Raw genomic sequence first — 25424 nt, 5'->3', positions numbered from 1 at the left:
GCGGCAGGCGCGTGAAACCTCCACCGCAGTGTCATTCATCAGTAATCCGCAATTCTGCCTAGTGCTATCTTAACAAGTCTCGCCGGTCCGATAATGGTTCGTATTTGTTGGCTCCAATTAATACGAACTTGGGTGACGAAGATCAAGCAAGGCGTTGCATCATTGTCCACTTTTCTTTTTCCTCAACCCAGTGAACACATTCCCACCGGTGCCTCGCATGCCTGCGCTGCTTGGCGCTGCAAGCGTTGTCGGCGGACCTGGTAGTGCCCGGTCTGGGAGTGCCTGACCAGAAATCACGCTGGTCGCGGTCGCCGAGCGTAGCCGCTGATCAACAGGCCTCTCGGGTCATTACGGCGACAGACAGATGAGGCGGGCCGAGTGATCAACTCCAAGGTACAAAGGCCAAAATGATAGTCAGCAGCGGCGGTCACAACATCCTGACCTTCGCCGCTTTGGTTCGAGCCCGAAAAGCGGTCTGCCAAGGCATACAAAGTAACCCATGGCAGCAAGCACACCCATCCCTGCACGAGATCAAGTTGAACGCTGGCTCATCCTTGCCTGGGCTGGAATGAGCAGCATCCAGATACCAGAAACGGTGCAACTGCGCGAACAGGGAGGCTTTGGTGGCACAGACGGGTTTGCAAACCGAAAGAAGCATGTCGATATCAGTCCGAGTCCGCTGTCTCAAGCTGTGTCTCTTCAACCATATCTCGCTGATCAGGGCGCCAGAGGCATGCGGAGGTGGTCTCATCGGATAGCCGGTAGCCGGCCGTCTGGTGATTTCGAAACACGTGGCTCTCTGGCACGGTTGCCTCTGGATCGCTGCTGTCTCTGCTGTGTCTTTGCGAAGCAACGACGCACCGTCCGCTCGCCATGACCGCTTCATCCCGACTCTGATCCCTGCAGTTCCGAGGAACGTCCCATGAAGATCTTTCGTCGCGGCGCTTGCGGCAGGACGGGTCCACATGAGGCAAGTCCATCAAGACATTTGCGTCTGATTTTGCTATGACAACGCCGCTGTGAAGATCCACGGAAGGGCAAGTAGTATCGCTCGGGCTTGGCCAGTCGGGCCTCCGGGCCCTGCGAAATCAGGGGCCATGTCTCCATCGAGAGCCACCGAGCGGCCAGTAACAGACGGCGATGTGGCATCCGTGCTGGAGACCCTGACGTCAAGAGGAGACGACCGTCGGGCCCGTGGCATTCTGTGAGGCTCCGTCACGTGTCATAGTGCGAGACTGTCAGCGGCCGTAAGAGCAGGAGAGCCGCTGGAGCCAAAAGCAATGCTACTACTACCAGCAGGCCGTCGTGCTGCGAGGCTGCGAGACTGTGGACCGAGGGCAGGGACTTGGCCGAGGACGCGATGCCTGGGATAGGTGACGGGCCAATGGCGGTGGCCAGAATTGCCGTGCGGCCCTTCGCCGTGGCCGCACCCTGGCGCGACGTAATGTACGTGCCCTGTTACAGGTTAGACTCGTGCAACGACTGGGAAGGGGAAAAGCGCAACGATACCTGGGCCTGCAAAACTGTGGCTCGACGGAGGCCCGTTTGGGCGGTGGTGGGCACATGAAGTAGTTAAAATGGGGACGAGGTGGGCACGTCGTTACGGGAGGACCGCGTAAGGCTGGGCAATGCCGATACTGTGCGATACGATCATTGGCGGGGCAGCGGGGACTGTGCGAGACGTGCAGACTTTGCAGCCTGCGTACTGTGCGCTTGACGTCACCGCCCTCTCTCTCTCGCTCCACCACGTCCGTCCAATCTCTCCAAGTGCCTGTGTGCCGTGACACGGTGGTGTCTTTGTGCATCCATCTCAGCTCGAGTCCGAAGACTAACTACTATAGACGGTACGTAACGCAGCCACAGACCGGAGAATTCTTTGCTACGTAGCGCATGGCTTCCGTGCATGCTGACCAAAGCGCACCGCAGCCAAGGGAGGCCGAGAGGTCCCTGAGATTCAGATCGCTATCTGAGGGTCCGGCTTGGTGCTGGACGCCATTCAGGGGTCCTATTACTTCGTCATGGCGCGGGAACAGACGAGCGGTAGTCGCCATGACGATGGCCGCCTCCGCTGCATTGCATGCCCGACCGGCATCAGCCTCGCGCGTCGATGCATATGCGAAACCGCGATGACGGCGGCATCAATCGCTCCGTTTCGTCTACAGTAGAGTACTGTACGTACGGTAAAGAGATTTCAACGCGCCCCGACGGTGCGCCAGCCACGGCTCCAGTGCGCTCCACCAGCCGGCAAACCCACGCAGACTTCAAACAAACCAGAACCACCCGTTCTCTGCCCTCCTACTCGCCGAGACGGGTTCCGAGATTGACAGGGCCGCACGGCTACGCACTGGTGGATCTGAGAATGGATCTCTCGAGCATCTCGCACCGCTTCTGGGCTCCACCGACAATCGTCATCCTAGGTACGCGCCTCTCGACGACTCCATCACCAATGCGAGGGTGCGCACACCTTGCGACGGCTCGTACAGCTGGGACAGGACAAGAAAAAAACACTGGGGGCCCCGATAAAATGCCGCAGTTGCGTTATCGCGAGCCTCTCCACCGACAATTCCCACCCTTCCCCAATTAAAGGAACATCTGCAGCGTCTGGCTGGCCGGCCGCCAGGATGCTTGGGCTGACTCGCCTGGCAAACACTCCCCTGGACGCAACATCCTGAGACCCACATGCCAGTGTGGGATGTCCAAGGCGGTGTTGAACGTGTTGGTACAGACGCTGCGGCATTGACATGGGGACCAGTCTTTCGACTCATGGACCATATTCGCAAGAGACGGGAGACATGCCCGAGCAGTATTTAAAACGCCAACGCATCCCCAAAGCCCCTTGCCCACGCTTTGATCTTCATCTCTCAGCTTTCTCCTCATCTCAACCACACGAAACTCTCACTTTATAACGTCTCGATACCCCCATAACCCGGATCTAACACACCTATCCCCAAGCCGTCATCATGGCCCCTTCTGCTATCACTCCCGAGACTTCCCCTGAGCGTCAGGTCTTCGCCAAGAAGGTCGTTCAGGCTCGCTCCCACGCCAGCTCCGTCTCCTCTGTCGCCTCCATCACCCTCAACGACGGCAACACTATCCCCCAGGTCGCCCTCGGTGTCTACAAGGCCCCCAACGGTCAGGAGACTGAGGATGCCGTCACTGCCGCGCTGGACGCCGGATACCGCCACATCGACTCGGCTGCCAGGTATGCCAACGAGGAGGCCTGCGGTCGCGCTATCCGCCGGTGGCTCGAGAAGACGGGTACCCCCCGCGAGGAGATTTTTGTCTGCTCCAAGCTGTGGGACGCCGACCACGGCTACGAGGCCACCTTCAACGCCCTTTGCTCGTCTCTGGACAAGTTCGGGCTCGACTATCTCGACCTTTACCTGATTCACTCCCCCGCCGAGGACGAGCAGAAGCGTCTCGAGAGCTGGCGCGCGCTTGAGACGGCCAAGAAGCTCGGCAAGGTCAAGTCCATTGGCGTCTCCAACTTTGGTGCTGCCCACATCAACAACCTTCTCGAGAATGCCTCGGTCATCCCCGCTGTCAACCAGGTCGAGGTGCACCCCTTCTGCCAGCGCGAGGCCCTCGTCGAGCTTTGCAACAAGCACGGCATCAAGATCGAGGCCTACTCCCCCCTGGCCCGCGGTAACAAGCTCGAGGACCCCACCATCAACGCCATCGCCGCCAAGTACGGCCGGACGCCTGCTCAGATCCTGCTCAACTGGAACGCGGCCCGCGGCAATGTCGTCCTTCCCAAGAGTCTGACGGCCAGTCGCATCCAGAGCAACCTGGAGAGCTTTGACTTCAAGCTTGCCCAGGAGGACATTGACACCATCAACGCTTTGGGCGAGGAGAACTATGTCACTGGCTCTATGCACAAGTCCGCGGACTGAACGATTTATGACAACCTGAACGAGACATGAACCATGGAGGTGCTGCTTCTTGCGCGCACGGTCCAAGCCACAGCGCAGCCATCTTGCACCACGCGCACCCAGAAATTACCCCCCGGGGCCGGCGCAAGCAGAATAGGCTACACTCAGAAGCAAGCGCCGAGGCTGGGACGTCAACAGCATCCCGCCCTTATTTTGCTTATAGGAGCTTTTGGATCATAGACTATAGACTGGGATACCGCAGCTAGAAGCGCTCACAAGCTGCATTATTCTCTACGTTAGCATTGAAATTGAACAAGATGACAAACTTAAACCATGCGAGCGTTCTCCGGGTCCGAGCTGATGTGAATGACAGCCAGAGATGGCGGGTGTGCCTGGCGGTATGACGCAAGTCCCGTTACCGATAAGCCACGCTGCGGCTCAGAGGCGGCCGAAGTGGGCCGCTATCCAGGGCTAGTATCCGCTCTTCATGTTCCGGCCCCACCGGCTACAGTGAGTCGGTTTCGGCAGGGAGCCGGTGGTGCCGGCCGGCCGGTACACCATGTAACTCGGCCGTGTCTCTGAGGCGCGCGTCGCCTCGGAGGCGGCGAGCGTGCTTGATGTGCCTTGGCGCAATTGTTGGGTGGCCCTTGCGTGCGCTCAGCGGCCTTTCTCGTTGTACCCCCAAAAGGATGATCTCCCTTCCCTTTGATGTCACCACGGTTTCTCTCACTCACCGACTCGTTCGTCGACGCCGCCCACGCTGCATACGGCTGAGGGAAATTTTCATGCTGCCTCGCAGCCTGCCAGCCAGCCTGCCGGTGCCTGGGCATTCACCGCCGGCATTCCCCTGCGGTGCGGCGCGAGACTCGGGAACCAAAACCGGATGGTCGTGTCGTGTCGTGTCGTGTCGTGTTGAGGCCCTGGGAACGTACTGTAGTTAGTTACATGCCTGACCACCACGACACACATGCACCATTTACCGCCTCGCAGCTGGGCAACGCACGCGTCGGATAGGCCGTGCGGCACACAGCCGGGCGGCAAGGATCCTTTCCCCCCTTCCCAATCCTCCGGGTTGCTGCGACGCAGCCACGGAGCCCGGCCATGCAGCGGTGGTAGCGCCGCCTCAGAGCATCGCGGGGCCCTGGACGACCACGAGTCGCAGCTGCGGCGGGCCTCACGCGCAGACTTCCTTTCCACCACGCGAGAGACTTTGCGACGTTGTACGACAGCAAGGCGACCGCCCGGGTCCCAAGACCTGCCGGCGGGAAGGCCTTGCTGCAGATGCAATGCAGGCTGCGAGTGCGACGGCATCGATGATGACCGGGGGTCCGAAGGGGGGGGTCCAAAGGGGTCCCTCGAAGGTCGCCTTGCCGCTTTCGACCTTCGGGGCAAGGCCTGCAATGTGGCATGTTTGCAGCTGCAGCAGGGCCTCCTCCATGCGGGCAAACTTCCCCTTTCAGGGTTAAATCCTTCTACCATGCGCACCATGCGGGCCCCTGTTTTGACGTGTTTGCGTACGGGTGGTGGAGGCAGGCCTACCCTGTAGGGTGCTGCATGTCGTAAATCAAGCGCTGCATCCATTCATGTTGCCTGCAGCGACGCCAAGCCCTTCTAGATTCCCATTGTTCGGCTGAACTCAGCTGCGTCCCAGGCAAACCCATTTCGATGTACGGGCATGAACGCTTCGGCGCCTAGCCCAAGCTGTCTCTGTCCGCTCACCGTGCGGATAAGGCCTGATGGGATGCCCCGGTCAAGCGCAACGACATCGCGGAGTACGCTGACCGACTCGAGCTTGCATCAAGGGGAGCAGCTGATCACACAATACGTAGGTACTTTGACTCGTATATTCGTGTATGCGACAGAGTTGGGTCCTACCTAGGGCTGGCTGATAGAGAGTTTCAGGCACATTCGTCCTCACACCTTGTAGGTTGCATTGAAGGTAGTGCGTCGATCCTACATGCAGGCACCGCCCCCTTCGCTTCTGCTGCCGTCGTGCAGTTGAGCGTATACACAGGAAGGTTTCGGCTGGGTGGTGGCTATGTGACGAGGAGCCAAGCCATATGCGTTTCATATCCCGCCTTCTCGACCTGTCCTTGCTGCTAGTCCCTGGTCGTGCGGCTGCGAAACACCAGTGCCAGTGCTATCCTGCACGTCAAGAAGCATTGAGGTCTGGTTTCCATATCGTACTAGCCGGGGGAGTAGTAGCCAATAGCATTGATATCCAACGCATATTTACCTCGAAGCTGTGGGCCACGAGTTTCTTCCCCCTGTGGAATGGTAATGGCGTCCTCAGCCTCGGTCTGGTCACACTTGGTTTCCTACAGAGACTACAGACCGAATACCCTCTCATTCGACACCTGACGAGGTAAACGCTGGAGGAGCATCGTGGCGCTATATATGTGTAGAGTCTTGTGCTGTAAACGTGTTACTACCGTTAGCGCTTTCTAGAATTTTCCCCGTTTCACCGCAGAATGGCAGGGATATCATGGACGAACCTGTGCTTTCCACTACCCCAGCCAACGGCTCGCTCAACAGGAGTGGTCGTCCCTTTCAAAGGCGAATATATCCGTCTTAATACCAATAGAGGGAACTTGATGTCTCTTTACCCCCGTGTCTGTATTTTGTCCCAAATAATCCGTCAGAAATCAACCTGCACTGTATACTGTACTTGAAGGATCGGCTGTACCAACAATGTATGCAGACTGGATCGGGAACCAGCATGACCCCCGCTGAGAGATGTGACTGCGACCGACCGGTCACGGTGTACGAGGATTGTGTTGCCCAGCCCATACGCACCGGAGTCTACCGGACCCTACGCGTAAGTTCGTTGTTTCTCCGCGTCTGCGCCCGCCAAAGCATCAACACAGATTGGTGGGTATTTGGAGCCCGCCCGTCCATATCGGTATGTCGGCTGCCCAAAGGAGGTCGAGCAAGAGCTATATATCACGATATGTCGATAGTGAAGCCGGTATAAAATTCGACAACGCCGCACATAGTTCTATCCGAGTTCCTGGAATGGGGATTGCCGTGTCGATTGAGCGGCCACTCGATGAGCGCTCTGCCCATGGCTTCAACGATGTGGCTCCAATCCGACTCACAGCCAGAGAACTAGCGATGCCCGCCTTTATCAACGACGGTACAAACAGACGCGAGTGGCATGTTGCGGGCTTTTAATGACGAGACAGTATCCCTTTGGGAGAAGCACTCACCCGCCCGCTCATCAGCCCCATGGCGCGAAAGTGGTGCTTGCTGGAGCTACAGGACAAAGCCCGGGAACTTTCACAAAGGGTTACGACTATGTTATTGATTTGCCATCGCGTGTCTGCAAGTCAGATTTGCTTGTCTCATCTTCGCTATTGGCCACTCTTCGAGAGAGGGAGTCAGTACAACGCTCCCGCATTTCAATAGAAAGCGGCTGTTCATTTATTTCTCAACAGCGAAGTACCTATTATCAGAAAAAAAAAATTGATCTGCGCCGTACATCATACAGCCTGGCATCTGGAGGCTTACTGGAGTCGCGACTCACGGCACAGGCGCGCAGCCATCGAGTGGACATGGCCACGAGCAAAATGCGCATTTGCATGCTAAATTGTGCTCTCTCTTCTAGTCGGAGGATCATAACTCATTTCAGTTTATCGTAAGATGGCCGCCAACGCCCTTCGAGGCTACAGCGACTCTGCTCCTCCATTTGATGGTCAAGGTTGACTACACTTCGAGTTCCACCTCTACCCCTACGAAGGGCGTCCTGTGCGCGGCCGCCAGCGCGTGAAAATTAGCGAGCATCGTGGTCACTTGTGCGCGCTCTTCCTCAGGTAGCGCTTTGGCCAGTGCGCGGCCGTACGAGCCATCGATGTAATGGCCGTACGCGACTAAGGCCGCCATGTACATTTCTATCGGTGTCAGGCCCGTGTTATTACGCTGGGCCGCATTGGCACCAAGCTGTATGAGAAGCTCCGCCGAGGACGCATGCAGGTCGGCGTCGCATGAAATCGCAATCAGGTGCAGCGCCGTATAGCCCTCATTGTCGGCGCTCGTGAAGTCGAAGCCATGCTTTGCTAGCATGCGGACGAAGGCCCAGAACGAAATCGTATTGTCAGGAGGGTCCCTTTCGGAGAGAACGTTTCTGGTCCGGAAGTGTGAAGTAATGTACGCCAGCAGACAGTTCTTCCCGTGCTCGTCCGTGGCCTGAATGTTGGCGCCCCTATGAATCAGCGCTTCCAACGTATGGCGGGATGTTTCGTGGACGTAATGCTCACTGCCTGTAACCGCGAGGATGGGTGGCAGAGAAAGCTCAAGATCTCGGTCGGGACCTTGTAACGGTGAGTTCACGTCGAGGCCCGGGCCCATGAGGCGGTGAAAATTGGGGTTTGCGACCGCTGGCGTTCCCAGAAGGCGGCGGAAAAGGTCACAGTCGTCGAGAGCCTTGCCTTCCGTGGGTATGAAGTTGTCCAACAGAAAGTCAAGTGCCTTGTTGGGCCAGAAGGAGGGCTGGCAACCGACGTAAACGAACACATAGGCCAGCTCAGCTGTAGACAGGACAAACTGACTTGCTAGCGACATGAGTAGATCTTTGGCATCCTCGCCTATGTTGGCGAACAGTATGCAGGCGAAAAGCATCTTGGGGTCGTAGTCAATGCCATGTTCGAGGAGTAGCTTGATAATAGTCAGGGTTTTAATGGTAACGGTCTCGGTATAAAACATGCCGCTATTGTGAGCCCTGTGCATGGACAGACACCAAGCCATTGGGCTGTTTTCGGCGGCACCGTCATGGTTCACCTCGGCGCCGCTCTCTACCAAGGCCTGGACACATGGGACGTTCAGTTCGCGGATTGCATGGACCAATGCCGTGTGGTCGTCTTCATCTCGGCCGTTGATGTCGACGCCATGTTCTACCAGAAGCTGAACAATAGCGACGAGCTCATCCTTTGTGGCGCAAACATGGGCGAGGAAATGGAGTACGGGCTCGGTGGCGAGGGGGTCCATGACGGGGTTCGCGCCCGCTTGGAGCAGCATCCGTAAATGATCAAGTCTAACGGCTTGGAACATCGTCCAATGGAGAGGAGTCATGCTGTCTTGTGAAAAGTCATCGAGTTCGAGGGATGGCGTCTGGAGCAGCCTTGCGAGCGTCCCTCGGTCAGGCGCCATCGATGCAGCGTGCAAGGCTCGGAATCCCACGGCCGTTTCTGGCATCCCCGGTATCGGCACCGGAAAGCCGACCTGGTGGCTGGCACCGCAGTCGAGAAGCAGATTAGAGACTTTCGTGTTTCCGAGCACGAGGGACAAGCCCAGGGGCGTAATCTTGGTTCTCAAGGAGATCTCAAAGAATTGTCCCAGAGGGGGGTGGCCAGGCACGAAATGACCCCTCGCCTCGATATCAGCACCGTGACTGAGTAGGAGGCGCACGAGATTTGAGCTGCCAACCATGACGGCGACATGCAGGATTGTCCCCCTCTTCAGTTCATAACCGTGGCGGAATCTGCAATTCAGCTTCAGGCGGGCCCGGGGCACGGTGTTGAAACAATACTCAGCCAGGCTTTCGTTGTCGGTACATACCGCGTGGAGGAGAGCTACTGGGGCATGCGCCATCCAGAGCGCTCTCTCTGCCTCGCGTCTGAAGGGTCGGACCTGTGCGAGCGTGAGCAATGTCCGACGATGCAGTCTCTGCACCTCTTCGCGGCGCAGCGGGTTGACCAAGGCTTGCCCAGTTCTCATACTAAATTCTAGCTCTGTCTCTGCCAAGTCATCATCCGAAGAGTTTTCATCCGGGGGTTCGTGGATGCTGTCTTTGTGACTCGAAAGAGGTTTTGGAGTGAGCTCCACGATAATGAGACCGATGATTTCGGGCGGAAGTCTGGAAATCATATCTTGCGGCAAAGACGAGTTCATTAGTGTCTGCTGACCCTTGGCGCTCTGTATCAGGTTACGTGAAGTCGGCGTCGAGACGTGGCGTAAGAGAATTGTTAGTGGTTTGGGGGTTGGTGTGCAAACAGGGGAAACATGTCAGAATGAGGCATTCATCCCTCGTCAATGACCATCGGGTTCTTATACAGGAGCAGTGCGGCAGGCATTTCGTCAGCTTAGCTGGTGGGACAGAACTGCTTTCTGCATATCGCTGTGAAAGGGCAGGGCTGTCTTGATCACCCGGTTTGCCGTTGTGTGTTTTCTCTTTTCACGTCTGGTTCGTCAATGGGCGGCGTTATGTTCCGTGCTGGTGAAAAGCGCCCAAAGGGCTTTCGGCCAGAACAGCTACTAGGCTTCTTCAAAGCACCTGCTAGAGGCTTGTTCGCTGAATCAATGGGTTCATTTCCTTCTCACCGAGCGATTGCCACAGGGGAACAGTCTTTCTCGTAATGAAGCAGCGGTCGTGACACGGGAGGAATCACGGCCGCTGAGCAGTCGCGACGTTCCATGAACGGTGTGAGTGTGCATGATTGCGGCCATCGTCACAGGGGTCCTTGGCGAATACGCATATGCAGCGCGAGGGTTCCGTTGACAGCAGCATCAATTCAGCCTCCTCATCGCTGGCAGGCCGAGCCAGTTGTCGTTGAGTCGGCGTATTCAGTGCACGCTAGATGGCGTGATTGAGGGCGCCACCACTCGGCAGCTCGAGGCGGCTACCTCGGACGCTTATAGAACGGTGGGAGGCGGGCGTCCAGTGGCAGTGGTGCTGCAAGCGCCGGCGTGAGCGCCTGCAGCGAATGTCGTGGGAATCGTGGATGGGGTATGAGGATGGGACGAAGCCGAGTCCGACCCATGCCATGATAGGCGTCTCAAGGTTAGCACCCACGTTATGCGCTGCATCATCGCCAGCGCTCACAGGGAAACGAACCATGGATGCTGCAAGGGAAGGTACTAAAGCTTCCAGCGTGGAAGGTTCTCACACCAACGGCCGCCAGGCCTGAAACGGACAGGCGATGGGCGGCATGTGGTGCCGTCGACCCCGACTCCACGGCATGGAGGGAACGGCCACAGTCCCGGCGGTGGAGGTTGGGGCGGGCATCCCCACTGTAAAACCGCAGGTCTCCACTGGCAGCCGCGTACTTCGTACCTCAACTTGACCCTGGGCTGCCTCACCTCACCTCCTCACCTTATTATGCACTCGGGCCAGCACGCGGACGGAGCTCGACCGACAGACCTCAACTCGACCCGACGTCTTCTGGCTCCTCGTCTCGTCCCGCCCGCCCGCCCGCCCGCTCGCACGCACGCACGCAGTGCCTGCCCTTCGGCGCGCAACGACGGCAGCAGCATATGGGACCGTTTGCCAGCCTACGCATCGCATCCAGCGCCGCGACCGTCTCCATCGGGCTGCGGGCAGCATCACCCGCACAACCTGCGGTGGCTGACTGACATTGCCAATACACAAGATTGACGCCGTCACCAGGCACACCGCGACGAAGCATCCCCGACCAGCTCGTTTCACCACCACCACTAAGCACACGACTACCCGCGCGGCGACTGCTGCTCTGTCCCGCCTCGCGTCGACGCTTGATGCCCCGTTTCGCTCGACCTCGACCCCGACCCCAACGCTCATCGATCCCGCAGCGTCCAGGCAGTCCGCGGTGGTGGGCAGCCCGCGCGCCGCCTCGCCGGCGCCGACATCGCCATGTATCAGGGCAGCCAAAGACATGTCTCGGGCGGTGATCCCACGCGGTCATTTCAAGTGCCGCCTCCACCGCCCATGTCTCCTCCCATGGCTGGCCCTCCCATGAACAGCATCATGAACATACCGCCGCCGCCGCCGCTGCGGTATCCGGCCGCCACGTCAGGCGGCTCCGGCGTTGTTCTGCCGCCACCGCCCGGTCCGCCCCCTCCGAGCACCCTTGCTCACCAGCAGTCATGGCACGGCAACTACGGCCGCATGTACGACGGCCGTCCCGGCATCAGCCTGCCGCCGCCGCCGCCGACGGGCCAGCACCAGCCGTACAATCCCAAGCTGCACGCTCAGATGGCTGCCGGCCAGACCATCGCCATGCCACCTCCTCCCCGCCCGAACGATGCCATGAGCATGAGCGCCACCTACATCCCGACGGGAGAGACGTATGGTGAAGGCGTCGGCATCCCGGGCTTCGGTATCGACTCTTCGACACAGCAAGCCTCGTGGCAGGCAGCCGCGACACAGGCTGGGCACGACGCCTCGGCCTTCATGGACGACGCCGCCGCCAGGGACAGATTCTACGCCGCGCAGCAGAGGGGCTTGTCAAATGCCTCGAGCGCGGCTTCCAGCAGCACAATATCCCCAGAGCTCGCGGCTCAGTGGTCTCTCGACACCGTCCTGCTTTGGCTGGCGCAAAACCAGTTTTCCAAGGACTGGCAGGAGACGTTTAAGGGACTCAACCTCCACGGCGCGCAGTTCCTCGAGCTCGGCAGCCTCCACGGTGGACGCGGCAACTTCGGCATGATGCACCAGAAAGTTTACCCGCGGCTGGCCCAGGAGTGTAGCAACAGCGGCACGGGATGGGATCAGACCCGAGAGAGAGAAGAGGGCAAGCGCATGCGCCGTCTCATACGGAGCATCGTCACCGGCAAACCCGTCGATACATCCAAGATGACGAGCTCCCACGGTCGCAACCAGTCTGTCAACGCCGGCCATGCGAGCAGCCTCCCGAGCGCCGGCACCGACCCCAACGACTCCCCCAATGTGAGTGCACCGCGCAGAGAGGTTTGTGCTATCCCTCCTCTAACCACAGACGCAGACTTTACAAAGCTCGACCGAGACGGGCTTCCTCTCAAGAAAGTTCTCCCAGACGCGAGCTACTACCCTGCCCACGCTAAACAACAGCACCATGAGCTCAGACTCCGGACACCGGCTGAACTTGCGGCTGAGCCCGATCACCAGTGACTTTGAGGGCAGCTTTTGGGGCATGTCGGCGCGGACAGACAGCCCGAGCGCAAGCCCCGGCCCGCAGCAGGCGCTGTTTCCGTCGGCAACGACCCCGGTGCTCTCAAGCTCCACGCCAGGGTCCGCCAAGTTCGGGCATCGCTCGCGGAACAGCGCTGACTCGGTCTCATCCAGCGCGGCCATTTACGGCTCCGGCGTCCCTGCTGATGCGGCGGCCATCCTGGGCCGAGGCTTGAACCTGAGCGAAGCCCTCGCTTCGGGTCGTCACCCCGACGGCCGGGCGAAGCACTCTCCGCTGGAGGCGGGCGACAGATCGGCGGGCACGGAGCCTCCGGCGTCGGCCAAGGACTCCAAGAGCTTCCTCAGCTTCCTGTCGCGCAAAAAGCGGCAGAAGGAAGATGAGGCCTTTGCGTCTCCCGATGACTTTGACTCTCCGGACTCCCCCGTGACCATGCCGAAGTCGTCGTCGCACCGCGGCGCCAACGGCGGCGATGCGAACCTCGACCGGCCCGGCTCCAGCTTCGGCGCCCACGATAAGAACGACTTTGCCTCGCATCAGCGGGCCAAGCGCGCCAGCGTCGTCCGAACGTATGTGCTGGCCACCATGGACCATTGGAACTATCGCATGTGCGACATTACCGAGGCGGAATCGGCAGCGGAGATTCGCCAGGTCATCTGTGCGAACCTTGGACTCAACAACCACAGCGATTCCGCAATCTATCCCACCGAGCTTGGAAAGTTTGACCATGCGGATCCCCTCGACGATCAGCAGCTGCTCACCAACAAACGCGTCAAGGCAGATTCGTCCGGGACACTAAAGTTCTTCGTCACCGCAGCCTCTCTGACCGCGAACAGGAATAGCGGGCCGCAGGCGTCGCTGTCTCCTGGCTACCTTCCTCCGGGAATGGATCAGGACGCCTATGCTCGACTCGAGAGCCGACAACGCTCGAGCTCGTCGCCACCATCGTCGAGGTCCAACACCATGTCCGGCATTGACCAGAAGAGCTTGGAGCAGGAAGCGACAGAGTACCGGGCGGAGATTGAACGCAAGCAGCGCGAGTATTTGGAGAAGCGCAAGCAGGCGACTAAAAAAGGGAGCCCGACGGCGCCGGAGACGGCGGCCTTTGGTATCGTCGGTCGCAACGTCGACTTTGATCAGCCGCGAAATTCACCTTTCGAGGACAAGAAACCGGAGCAGCTGTTTCCACAGAGAAAGCCTCCCGCGCCGCCCAGCGACCCCTCTGCCACGCTGATCAAGGCCAACTCCCTGAGCAGGAGGTCCGGCCACTCCCTGCGGATGTCCACCGGCAGCACCGACGGCTATCCCTCGCCGCGCCATCCGCAGACGAGCAGCGGCGGCCCGGGAGACGATGCGGCGGACAGAAAAGCCAAATTTGCTCCACAGGGGTCCGTCGGCGGCATCGGCGCGGCGCTGGTGGGCATGGGCAGGAACCTGGGTGCCATCGGACAGTCAACGGCCAATGCTCCGAGGAGCGCCTCGAGCCAGAACGTCACGTCCCCGGCGACCGTCTCCAGTGGCGGCAAGCGGCACTCTGGTCAGCGTCCATCGTCGCCAGGCGACGTCAGCCCAGTCTCTACGCACTCCAGGGCCACGACTTCAACGGAGGGCTCCTCGAAGCGCAAGTCACACGGTCCCGACCTGGATTTCAAGGACACTGACGTCAGTTTCTCCAACGCCCCGCGGTCCTCGCGGCCTACACAACGGCCGCCGCCAGGCGATGACAGCGACGACTCCGACGATGGGTTATTCGCCATTCCGCTGGCTGGCAGAAACAAGGGCAAGGCTCCCGCAGGTGGTAGCAGGAGATCTGACGCGTCCGGCCACGCCCAACGTCCGAGCCTGACGGTCAACACCAGGCCTAGGAGCAAGCAGCTATCGGTCTCATTCACCTCCCCGCAGTCCCTCGAGAGTGCGGCCACGGGTGAGAGCAACGACGCTCTGTCCAGCGCGAGGACCGGGGTGGGTTCGCGGAGGACCCCGGCGACCCCAGGGTCTGAGAGCTGGGACTCGGAGGATAGCAAGATAAACAGGCGCAAGTCTTTTATCGAAAAGGACGTGTGGGCGAACCGCCCTCCCACGGACGATTTGCTCAACAATCTCGACGACTTCTTCCCGAACCTAGATCTGGATCAGCCCGTCCTCGAAGAGGGCTCAGGCGGGGACACGACGGCATCACCAAGCGGCGACACGGAGGAAATTGGAGACCAGCGCGGAGCAGCTATTCCTGCCGTGCCACCTCTGCCAGCCAACACCACGATGACGGTCCCGGCGGCCGTTCCACCGTCGCGGCAGCCGTCTCTGTATGGGGACGGAGACACACTGGGATCGGACGAATCGACGCTCAAGGCCTCGGAGCGCACAAACGGTGGAGGGCAGTCCGTGGCACAGAGAAGCCTGCGCCGTTCCGGGGGACTGGGCCGCATGAAGTCCATTCGCGAGGTGGCTCGCGGTGCACACGAGGCCAACAAGCGATACACGACGGCGTCGCAGAACCTGGACAAGTCGAGCATCATGCGGCGCAAGAGCACCAAGATGTTCAACGCCAATATCGTGCAGATCCGGCCGGACCAGCGGGGGAGCATGGTGCTGCCACAAATTCCGCAAGACACGCTGCCCAAGCGACAGACGACGTTCAGATGGTTCAAGGGCCAGCTGATCGGCAAGGGCACTTACGGGCGTGTCTACCTCGGCATGAACGCCACAACGGGAGAATTCCTCGCAGTCAAGGAGGTCGAGGTCAATCCAAAGGCCGCGGCGGGCGACAAGGCCAAGATGCGGGAGATGGTGGCGGCGCTGGATCAGGAGATCGACACGATGCAGCATCTGGACCACGTCAACATTGTGCAATACCTGGGGTGCGAGCGCAAGGAGACGAGCATCAGCATCTTCCTCGAGTACATTTCCGGTGGCAGCATCGGGTCGTGCTTGCGCAAGCACGGCAAGTTTGAGGAATCGGTCGTGTCATCGCTCACGCGCCAGACGCTCTCGGGGCTGGCTTACCTGCACCGCGAGGGGATCCTGCATCGTGACCTCAAGGCCGACAACATCCTGCTGGATCTCGACGGCACGTGCAAAATCAGCGACTTTGGCATCTCCAAGAAGACGGACAACATCTACGGCAACGACAAGACCAACTCGATGCAGGGCTCCGTGTTCTGGATGGCGCCCGAGGTCATCCGCTCTCAGGGCGAGGGTTACAGCGCAAAGGTGGACATTTGGAGTCTAGGATGCGTGGTGCTCGAGATGTTTGCCGGTCGGCGTCCTTGGAGCAAAGAAGAGGCGGTGGGCGCCATCTACAAAATTGCCAACGGCGAGACCCCGCCCATCCCCGAGGACATTCAGGAGACGATTGGGCCCCTGGCCGTGGCGTTCATGATGGACTGCTTCCAGGTGTAAGTGTCTCTGGTCACGCCAAGGAATAACGCAACTGACAAGAACAGAAACCCGTTTGATCGGCCAACCGCGGACGTGCTGCTCTCGCAACACCCGTTCTGCGACCTGGATCCAAGCTACAACTTTTACGACACAGCGCTGTATCAGAAGATCAAGGACGCGTACAATAAACAGTAGTGGGGTCTAGGACGTTGGTGAGCATCGCCAGCCTTGAACCTTTGACTCGGAGTTGGCTTTTGAGATACCGTGTCATCTCGGCGAGCAAAGGATGCGCATGACGGGCAGTAGCCGTGGGGAGCTTTTGTGGGATGCACTGTAGGTTTTGTGTCTATTTGAGGAGTCATATGGTGAATGGTATCTGGGAGCGTGGCGCTGGACACGTTTGATTGCGCTATGGTAGCTACCTTATGCAGCCCGCCATGGCACGATGGGAGCGACTGCTGGCAATATACTGTACGGTACAGTGCATACTGAAATCTTTATCGTCGCCTGGCAGATGGTTATAGGGCTCGTCGTGGGCATAAACTAGCTGCGGTGGCTGCAGGATGGGTATCCTAGTTGCGTCCGTCAGTGTCAAGTGGCTAAGCGCATACGCGCTCTTGTCATTCATACGCCCGCCGGCCTCGTTCGACTCTGCTTTTATGCCGCGGAAGTTCTTCGTACAGGCGCAGGAACCGCCCGCCGTGGATGCCACGAAGTCTTCGGGAACGTTTCGTGGCCAGGGACCAAACTGTATTGCCGAGAAAGCAGGGCTGCAACAAGAATGGAAGTCTACGGTGGAGCGGCGCATGCAGGCGATGAGCGCCTTGGCTGACATGGGACACCCAACTCGCTCCCGTGACCGCCCCGAGTGGCTGCCCGGTGCAGCTTTGTGCATGGTTTTCCTGCGTGGTCTGGAACACTTGAGGTGGACCAGGAGAAGCGCCTCCTCCCCATTCGGCCTACGCTAATGATGGAGGGCGAGCGAGTTGAGTCGCGGGCGCTTTGCATCAATTGCTACCATGCCGAGATGTGGGCGTAGCGGACAGGAGCCGACAGTGCATTTCGCAGTCAATATCCGCTGTCAGACACTCTACTAGTAGTTACAGTAGCTCTCACCGGGCCCTGAATCAGTACTAATTTTATCATGTAAGTCACCGTGTAAAGTACTTGGCATAAACCCAAACCCAAATAAACAAGCCATGCTTTTCATGCAGCCCGAGTCCGGGGTTCTGAGTCGATATTGTGCCTGATCATGCCATGACATGGAACGAAGTCTTTCTCGTGAGTTACCTCGCGCATAGACCTAGATTGCCCAATACCGCATGAACTTCAGGGGTTTCACTCTCGCGCATATTATTAGCAGTCAGGTCAAGGCTTTCTTTCCCCCACCATGGAGTCCGTGTCAAAACGGCAGAGGTGGCAGAGGCAGCTTCCTCGCCAAACAGTAATAGGCAGGTAGGTAGTAACAGGTTAGTTAATGAGCCTGTTTAACTAAATGAGGCTCAGGGCCAGGAGGTGCCTACCATAGAGTTATGGAAGGCAGCATGCAACCAGAATCCACAGGTAGTAGTGCAGTACTACTGCACTAGTTCGTAAGCAGCCAAGCCAAGTCACTGGGGGCTATTTCTTGGCGACTCTTATTAGCGCCACGAGCACAACCACCACACACTGGCAAGGGTCCAGCCAGTCGGATCCCAATCAAGGTGCCATTTCACCGGACGCTGAGCTCCCGTCCGTCTCGCCTCCGCCTGGTGGCGCTCGCCGTGCACCTCCCGTCGCGCCGTCTCTCCTTCTCCTCCCCTCCTGGATGGCGCTGCCTCCTGTCATCCTCAGCCATTGCCTCCGATAGCATCGCGGTCCCCCGCAGCCGGCCATTACATCTCCGGACGGCTGGACGGCGTCGCGCTTCGCTCGCTCTCCTGTCAAACGATCGCTCATTCTTTTCCCCTTTTTGCTATCGCGCATCCGCCGCCCTGGCATGTTGCAGGCACTGCATGGGCCCCAAGGCATCCCACGTGCGTCGCTCCTCGCCCGCCAAAGCGCCGCCCGCGTCGCAGTTGTGTCGCCGTCGCGCCGCGTCTGAATTCCACGCGCCGCTTCTCGATACACCCCTACAGTATTACTGCGAGCGATGCCGCTGCCGCTGCCGTAGGCGACCCGATCGGATCAAACCTCGCCATCTCGAACGGTAGCTCGCAGACTGCGCCAGCAGAAAACCGCCGCCATGTTGAGGCGCCGCTACCGGCCTTTTGTCGTCTGTGCCGTCGTGATCGTCTTCCTGCTATACCGCGCTGGGCAGGGCTCGTGGGATCGCCAGCCGTCCCCGGGGGTCCGGCCCCCGCCTCTTGCCCCGAAGCCGGCACCCGTCGACGACCAAGTCCAGCCCGTGCCGCCGCCGCCGCAGCCTCAACAACCGCTTGACAACAAGAAGAAACCCAAACCCGACGAACGGCCGACGCAATCAACCCCAGTTCAGCAGGAGGATCGGGACGACGACGAGCGGCTGCCGATTCAGGTCCCAACGCTGAAGGATGACCAAAAGGCAAAGCCCACCTCCCAGCCAACTTCACTTGCGCCGGAGGCCGACGAGATTCCTCAAGATCATGCAACAAAGATCCCTCGCCCGGGGAAAAACAGCGGCGAGGAGCCCTTGCGCTGGAAGAATCCCCCCAAGGACTCCACAATCGATGCGCCTGCGGGGGAGAAAAAGGTGCATTGGACCAGGCCCGACGAGCACTTTCCCCTGCCCAAGGCGTCCATCATCACCCTCCCGACCGGTACACCCAAGACGCTGCCCAAGATACAGTACAATTTCGGCACGGAGTCGGAGCCCGCCAGGGCGAAGCGGCTCGCCCGCCAGGCAAAGGTCAAGGCCGAGCTCGAGCGCTCCTGGTCCGGCTACAAAAAGCACGCTTGGATGCACGATGAACTGTCTCCTGTTTCAGGCAAGTACCGCGACCCGTTCTGCGGCTGGGCGGCCACTTTGGTCGACTCGCTCGACACGCTCTGGATCGCCGGCCTGAAGGATGAGTTTGACGAGGCCGCCAAGGCCGTCAAGGACATTGACTTTACCTACACGCATCGCCAAGAGATCCCCGTCTTCGAGACCACCATCCGCTACCTCGGCGGCTTGATCGCCGCCTACGACGTCAGCGGGGGTGCCGAGGGCAGTCACGCCTTTCTCCTCGACAAGGCCCAGGAGCTGGCCGAGGTACTCATGGGCATCTTCGACACGCCAAACAGGATGCCTGTTCTATACTACCAATGGAGGCCCAAGTATGCCTCCCAACCACACATGGCAGGACGGGTCGGCGTCGCCGAGCTGGGCACCCTGTCGATGGAATTCACGCGCCTGGCCCAACTCACCGGCCAGCACAAGTACTACGACGCCATCGACCGCATCACGAACGCCCTGATCGACCTGCAGAAGCGGGGCACACTGATCCCGGGTCTGTTTCCCGAGTCACTGGACGCGTCGGGCTGCAACCGGTCAGCAACCGCCCTGCGCGACTCCATGAGCCAGGCCGCCAAGGACCAGGTGGACGCAGCGCAGCGTCTCGACGAGCCCCAAGGATACGGCGCCGTTCATGACGAAAGCGGACCGACTCTCAACTCCGTGCTCGATATCAACCGGAGCAGGCAGCGTGCTTCATCTGCAGACGACAAACTCCATCGCCGAGCGGTCGCCGCTGCAGGTCCTGACGGTCGCAAGCCCCCGGCCGATGTCTCGAGAGCCGCCACGAGCAAGTCAGTGAATGGGCCCCTGGCGGCAAACGGCGAAAAGGCCCCGTGGGACTGTGTGCCGCAAGGGCTGGTGCCTTCGAGCCACGTATATCAAAACTATCACGTGGGCGGCGGCCAGGACTCGACCTACGAGTACTTCCCCAAAGTAGGCATTCCGGGCCGGCAGCCATCGTTTCTCTACTAACTTTTTGAAGGAGTATCAATTACTCGGTGGCCGAGAGTCCAAGTACCGGAAGCTGTACGAGGATTCTGCTGACGCGATCAAGGAGTGGCTTCTCTTCCGCCCCATGCTGACTGGCGACTGGGACGTCATGTTCCCTGCCAAGGTTAACACGCTGGGCAATCCCTCGAAAGACCTAACGCCCGAGTACGAGGTGACGCACCTGAGCTGCTTCGTTGGTGGCATGTTCGGGCTCGGCGGGAAGCTGTTTGGTCGGGACAAGGACATTGAGCTGGCCAAAATGCTGGCGGACGGCTGCGTGTGGGCATATCAGATGATGCCCGCCAAAATCATGCCCGAGTACTCGCACGTCGCGCCGTGTCCCTCGCTGGAAAAGTGCGAGTTCAACGAGACGCGGTGGTACGAGTACCTGGATCCGTCCAAGGAATGGCGAGACGAGCAGGTTCGAGCCTGGGAAGAGGAACAAGCAGAACTCAAGCGATCTCAGAAGAAAGTCGTCAACAGTCGGGAGCCTTTCGATGGCGAAAGTGAAAGTAGTAGTTCCGCAGAGTCTTCTTCTTCCGCGCTCAACAAAAGGGCCACTGTACCGGCGCAGGGCCAGACGAAGCAATTGACTCTCGAAGAGGGGTCAAAGCTTCCCGAGTCGCTGCGAAAGAAACTCGGCCAGACCAGCGGCACTGCCAAAGAACCCACCAAGGTTACGGGAGACGAGGACGATATAGACTCTGGGCGATCACAGGACCAGGACGCCAAAGACAACGAGAAGGACGCCACCAAGGGCGCAACACAGGACTCGAAGCTTCTTGACAACATTCCCTCCATTCCTGAACAGCAGGCTGACCGGCCGAGGACGCAAGCCGACTACGACACATCCGAGCGCCCGACGTCTCATGAGGAATGGGTTCAACGGAAGCTGGAGAGAGACAAGCTTCCGAAGGGGTTCACGTTGATTCGATCACCCTCATATATTCTCAGGTAAGCACTCTACGAGGCCTTTCCCTCCTCAGATCGGACTGACACTGTGCAGGCCCGAGGCCATCGAGTCCGTGTGGTACATGTACCGCATCACAGGGGACCCGACATGGATGGACAAGGGTTGGGCCATGTTCGAAGCCACAGTCAGGGCGACGCGGACGGCCATGGCTAACAGCGCCATCACCGACGTGCTAGCCAAGGAGCCGGCGCTCAAGGACGAGATGGAGAGCTTCTGGATCGCCGAGACGCTCAAGTATTACTACCTGCTGTTTTCGGAGCCGAGCGTCATAAGCTTGGATGAGTGGGTGCTTAACACGGAAGCGCACCCGTTCAAATTGTGATGGCACGGTATTTACTAGGTGGCCCGGGTCGCCTGTTCGGTCAGGCCTGTCCGGGTGTAGTGTCCAAGTACGTATATACAGCGACTTTGTGCAGACGCGCGGCGTTATGGAAAGTGGCTTCTGAGTTCCCCTGTACATAGATACACAAATACAACTACTTTGTTGACGTGGCCCAAGTCTCTCACAAGATACGGTGTGACACAAGCATACGTCACAAAAGCGGCACAAGTCTGTCCGGGCAAAGGCTTCTCTCCATTCTGAAAAAGCGTGGAATGATTCAACCGGTGGTTCCAGCTCGATGCGGTCCCTTGTTTGGGGTCGTTCCGTTTTCTTAATGTACATGACTCGTCGTCGCAACATGAATGACATCCTGGTATTCTTGGGTCTTTATGTCCGTCCCGTCGTACTTTGCTCCCCATCCTCCTCCACTCATCCATACATCATCCCGTCCGTCCGCTCATGTACCTCCGCTTCCATCGCGCACGCATTTGTCGAGCTGTGAGGGATGGAGCAAGATAAGAAAAAATGTTCAAAAGTGCAGGATACGAAGTTTCGAAGAACACTGTCCCTGCCCGACCGTTTTTTGCGGGAGCCGCGCGGTGCGTCGCCGCGACGTGAGCACAGGCGGCTCGATTTGGCGGACAGGGTGGTGGTGTTGGGCGGTACAAGAGCACCACCCAAAAGAAAGACAAAAAGACGCCTCTAAAAACTCCGATGCTGATGCGCGTAGGGTCCGTCGTCGGACAGCTCGCTTCCCTCCTCTCCGCTCGTAAGGTCATCTCGCGGCGACTCGCCAGCTCTTCCTGTCGTCGGTCCCTGGGCCCTTGAATGTCGCCTCACGCGCGCGGCGGAACGGCATTCGGCCAGGTATTAGTTAAAGAGTCAAACCCCCTCCCCGTCCCTGAATCAATTTCGCATCATGCCGCTCAGCACGCGTATGCTCAATATCATGACAAGCAAGCCAATGGTAACGACGATGAGGAGCGCAAACGAGAACCAGCCCATGACCATGGCACTGGTCCCCACGCCGCTCTTTACCGCGCCGTTGCCAAAGTCCTGCGCGATGACGGACGCGGCGACCGAGGCTGTGTGCTGCCACAGGACGGAAACAAGGACGAAGATGGACGAGATGAAGATGATGGCGAGGGCGATTTGCGAGACGGGCCGCGACGGGAAGGGCTTGACCTCGCGCTCGGAGCCCTCTGAGTCCTCCTCCTCGTGCCAGCCGGGGAACGTGGCCAGCAGGAGAAGGCAGAGAAAGGCAAAGATGATGGCGATGATGCTATTGAGTCGAAAACGTCAGTACGCTGGACGGAGATTATGGTGTGAAGAGGTAAGTAGATAGGCTCTTACATCAGGTACGGAAAGACAATCATGTCCTTAAACTGCGATGCCAGCCAGATAAGGTTGAGGGGGTCCTGATCGACCGACACCTCCTTGGCCAGCGCAGTAGCGTTATTGCTGCATAGCCATGATCCGCCATCAGGGTTGACACAGATGCCAAAGTACCCGACGCGGGCCTGGAGGCTGGCGCCGCCGGCAATGTTCTCGATGGCGGTGTGGACGTTGTAGTCGACCTGAGCCGTATCCGGCACGGCTTGATACCGTTGGTAGTAGAGCGACAGGAGGAAGATGTCCGGTATAAGGGGTGATGAGGATGAGCACCCAGCGAGCAGAAGTGACAGCAGGATGATGGCCACGGCGATGAGAATCATCAACACATGGTGGTACCCGAGGAACGGTATGAACCCTGCCACACAACATCAGTTAGCATGTCTATTCCATTCCAATTCCATGCGTCTCCGCAGATCCGTGCACATTTTGCACTGCCCCATGTCGTCGTTGCACTTACGGTACCAGCCAACTTGGAAACGAGGCATCGCGCGATGTGAGCTGGAGCTCCCGCTGGCCATATACTGCGGCGATGCTGTCCCGGCGGCGGGAAACCCCTCGCGGGTTCAGAAGGTGTCTGTCTTGGCGACGAGACACGTCAGGTCAGGCCCTGGCTTGTCCGTCGTCGAGAAGCCGACGCGGAAAGGGGCAGGGCTCTGTCGACGCCGGCGGTGGCAAAATGCCTTGTGCCTGAGCAGGCTGCCTGCCCTCTGTTCTCGAAGCTATCGTATAGTCTGCCTCCGGCGGGCAATTTTTCGTTATACCCCCAAGTCTCGTTGAATGCCCAGCGGCGGTGATTTGATTCGCAGCTCCACAGGCTCCTCTCCGTCTGTGGAGTTCTCGGCGAACGGTGGAGGTTGTTCGCGGCGTGCCCCGTCAGGCCGAGCGAAGATGGAATGCGGACGACAGGAATGCCGTGCGGGTGCCGTCGAGCTGACGAAAGTAAAACGTGCGTGAAGAGCGAGCGTGAGTTCGGCGTGCCGCGCGGGTGGGTTGTCTGGAATGCGGGTAGAGAGATGCTAGACTGTTGCGTGTGTGAGGCAGTCAATCTGTCAAAACGTGAGATGGTTCAAGAGTGGACTTAGTCACGGAGGAATGCAAATGATGCACAGAAAGAGAGAGAGAGAGAGCGCGCGAGGCACGAAAGAGGAACGGGGGGGGGTGTCCGACTGGCTGTTCCTTTCCGTTCCCGCCACTCTCTTTTTTTTCCCTGATCTGTTTCGTCCGCGTGGTGTCGCAAAGATCTCGGATCGTCTTTTAGATAGATGGCTGGGGAAAGGCGACAACGAGGAGGAGAAGGAGGCAGAGCTGTCTGCCGGGCAAGAGTCAAATGTGCGTGCGTGCATGCCCAACCTTCTGGATTTCGGGGGGGAGCGGGCCTAAGAAACGGTCACTGGTGCATACTAGGCGTGGACTGGCGGGCGCTGGTTGCTGGTGGTTGGCCCAGCCACGTCCTTTTTTATTTACTCGCCGCTACGGCGCGTTGACGGGGAGACGCTGGGTGACGTCGCCTGGGGTTGGTGGGGCCTGGAGGGGGATGGACTCGTGCAAGGCTGGTGCTGGGGCAAGAGGATGGGGCTGATTGGCGGGGGGGACCCTGGATGTCCAGGGGTGCGTGGCGGCGCGGCGCAGCGGGCGCTAGCGCCAGGGTCCCGCGTTTGGTTTTCATGTTGGCTTTTGAAGACCTCTAGAAGTCGGGTGGTGTGGCTTGTGTGGGTGGCTACGAGAAATTGTGTCCCAAAACCCATTGAGCACCTGAACCTTGAACTGCTCAGCTGGCGATGAGCGTGCGCTGCGAGCAAGCACCAACGTTGTAAAAGGCAGCCTCCGCATAACGCCAAGGGGCGACTCATTTCACTAAAGCGCGCTAGGATCTACTGATGCACGTCGTAGGAAAGACGTAGTGGGAACGAAGCTGTACGAAGTACGGATCTTGTACGAATTTCCAGGCGGGCAAGCTTCGCGCCCTCTCCACTCTACTCACCCACTAGTTACGACTTCGATTCGAATAGAGCCTACAAATCAAAGAAACCGCTTCGCTCTCATCGAGTCGAATCTCTGCCGTAGTGACATAGCTGCTGGCGTCGCTCACCAGATGCGCGGACGGCCCTTTCAGACCGCTGCCCGTTCCCTGCCTCGCCAATGATATCAGACTCGTATCGCGCTCCCTGCGTCTATACAATCGGCAGGCCCCGAGTTGATGGCGTCCGGGCTCACGATAGTGGCTCTGGCAAAGCCGCGCCAGTCCACCGACAACTGTAGGCGACGACGTCACGGCAGAGTGCATGTGCACTGGCGTGGTCTACGACGTCGAGATGGCACGCCTTCGCTGGGACCGAGTACCGGTCTCGGACTGGAGGGGACGGCGGTATCAGCCTCGGTGGCCTCGGTGTAGGAGATGCGACATTGGCGCCAAAGTCAGAGCAGCCACGGGCCGCCATGCCGGTTTCTGGGGGCAGACGGCTTTGCCTTTGAGGGTAAAGTGGTCTGCTAGCCGTGAGCGGATCGACGCTTTGAGGGCCGTCATGTCGAAATCAGGCAGACTGTCGCATGCGCATAGTAGTTACTTGCTGGCTGCTGCTGGCTGGCAGCGTGGCAACAAAACCATAGCGCCTGGTCAATCTTTTCAAACAATTCCAGTCTTCATGTTTTTGCGCCTCATTGCGACAAAAGTCTGCATCAA

The 25424-nt window shown here is 59.1% G+C and overlaps 6 protein-coding genes across 6 annotated transcripts; 3 read left to right on the top strand and 3 right to left on the bottom strand.

The window, feature by feature from the left end:
- Positions 1-665: 665 nt before the first annotated feature.
- Positions 666-980, bottom strand: JDV02_003999 (uncharacterized protein; the record flags this gene model as incomplete). Its single annotated transcript, XM_047985177.1, has 1 exon — positions 666-980. The coding sequence occupies one exon, from the start codon at positions 978-980 to the stop codon at positions 666-668; it is 315 nt and encodes a 104-aa protein (XP_047841154.1).
- A 1867-nt stretch (positions 981-2847) lies between these two features.
- JDV02_003998 (uncharacterized protein) lies at positions 2848-4195 on the top strand. Its single transcript, XM_047985176.1, has one exon. The coding sequence runs from the start codon at positions 2961-2963 to the stop codon at positions 3891-3893; it is 933 nt and encodes a 310-aa protein (XP_047841153.1). The 5' UTR covers positions 2848-2960; the 3' UTR covers positions 3894-4195.
- Positions 4196-7386: 3191 nt separating this feature from the next.
- On the bottom strand, positions 7387-10617 carry PHO81_1 (phosphate system positive regulatory protein pho81). Its single transcript, XM_047985175.1, has one exon. It carries the CDS (start codon positions 9756-9758, stop codon positions 7578-7580), a length of 2181 nt encoding a protein of 726 aa, XP_047841152.1. The 5' UTR covers positions 9759-10617; the 3' UTR covers positions 7387-7577.
- A 434-nt stretch (positions 10618-11051) lies between these two features.
- Positions 11052-16776, top strand: BCK1 (Mitogen-activated protein kinase kinase kinase). Its single transcript, XM_047985174.1, has 3 exons — positions 11052-12510; positions 12566-16125; positions 16174-16776. The coding sequence occupies exons 1-3, from the start codon at positions 11476-11478 to the stop codon at positions 16301-16303; spliced, it is 4725 nt and encodes a 1574-aa protein (XP_047841151.1). The 5' UTR covers positions 11052-11475; the 3' UTR covers positions 16304-16776.
- A 1010-nt stretch (positions 16777-17786) lies between these two features.
- Positions 17787-21520, top strand: JDV02_003995 (Mannosyl-oligosaccharide 1,2-alpha-mannosidase). Its single transcript, XM_047985173.1, has 3 exons — positions 17787-19997; positions 20047-21008; positions 21061-21520. Exons 1-3 carry the CDS (start codon positions 18333-18335, stop codon positions 21347-21349), a joined length of 2916 nt encoding a protein of 971 aa, XP_047841150.1. The 5' UTR covers positions 17787-18332; the 3' UTR covers positions 21350-21520.
- A 735-nt stretch (positions 21521-22255) lies between these two features.
- On the bottom strand, positions 22256-23262 carry JDV02_003994 (uncharacterized protein; the record flags this gene model as incomplete). Its single annotated transcript, XM_047985172.1, has 3 exons — positions 22256-22631; positions 22703-23099; positions 23202-23262. The coding sequence occupies 3 exons, from the start codon at positions 23260-23262 to the stop codon at positions 22256-22258; spliced, it is 834 nt and encodes a 277-aa protein (XP_047841149.1).
- Positions 23263-25424: the final 2162 nt, after the last annotated feature.

Source organism: Purpureocillium takamizusanense, chromosome 3 (assembly GCF_022605165.1).
Source record: "Purpureocillium takamizusanense chromosome 3, complete sequence".
In the NCBI taxonomy this organism is placed as follows: Eukaryota; Fungi; Ascomycota; class Sordariomycetes; order Hypocreales; family Ophiocordycipitaceae; genus Purpureocillium; species Purpureocillium takamizusanense.
This window is presented reverse-complemented; position numbering and strand designations above follow the sequence as displayed.

Excerpts from the sequence above, each read along its gene's own strand:
- JDV02_003995 (XM_047985173.1), top strand. The coding sequence starts at position 18,333 with ATGTTGAGGCGCCGCTACCGGCCTTTTGTCGTCTGTGCCGTCGTGATC. Across the intron at positions 19,998-20,046 it reads CCTACGAGTACTTCCCCAAA|GAGTATCAATTACTCGGTGG; the intron begins GTAGGCATTCCG and ends AACTTTTTGAAG. Across the intron at positions 21,009-21,060 it reads TCACCCTCATATATTCTCAG|GCCCGAGGCCATCGAGTCCG; the intron begins GTAAGCACTCTA and ends GACACTGTGCAG.
- PHO81_1 (XM_047985175.1), bottom strand. The coding sequence starts at position 9,758 with ATGAACTCGTCTTTGCCGCAAGATATGATTTCCAGACTTCCGCCCGAA.
- JDV02_003998 (XM_047985176.1), top strand. The coding sequence starts at position 2,961 with ATGGCCCCTTCTGCTATCACTCCCGAGACTTCCCCTGAGCGTCAGGTC.
- BCK1 (XM_047985174.1), top strand. The coding sequence starts at position 11,476 with ATGTATCAGGGCAGCCAAAGACATGTCTCGGGCGGTGATCCCACGCGG. Across the intron at positions 12,511-12,565 it reads ACCCCAACGACTCCCCCAAT|ACTTTACAAAGCTCGACCGA; the intron begins GTGAGTGCACCG and ends CCACAGACGCAG. Across the intron at positions 16,126-16,173 it reads ATGATGGACTGCTTCCAGGT|AAACCCGTTTGATCGGCCAA; the intron begins GTAAGTGTCTCT and ends TGACAAGAACAG.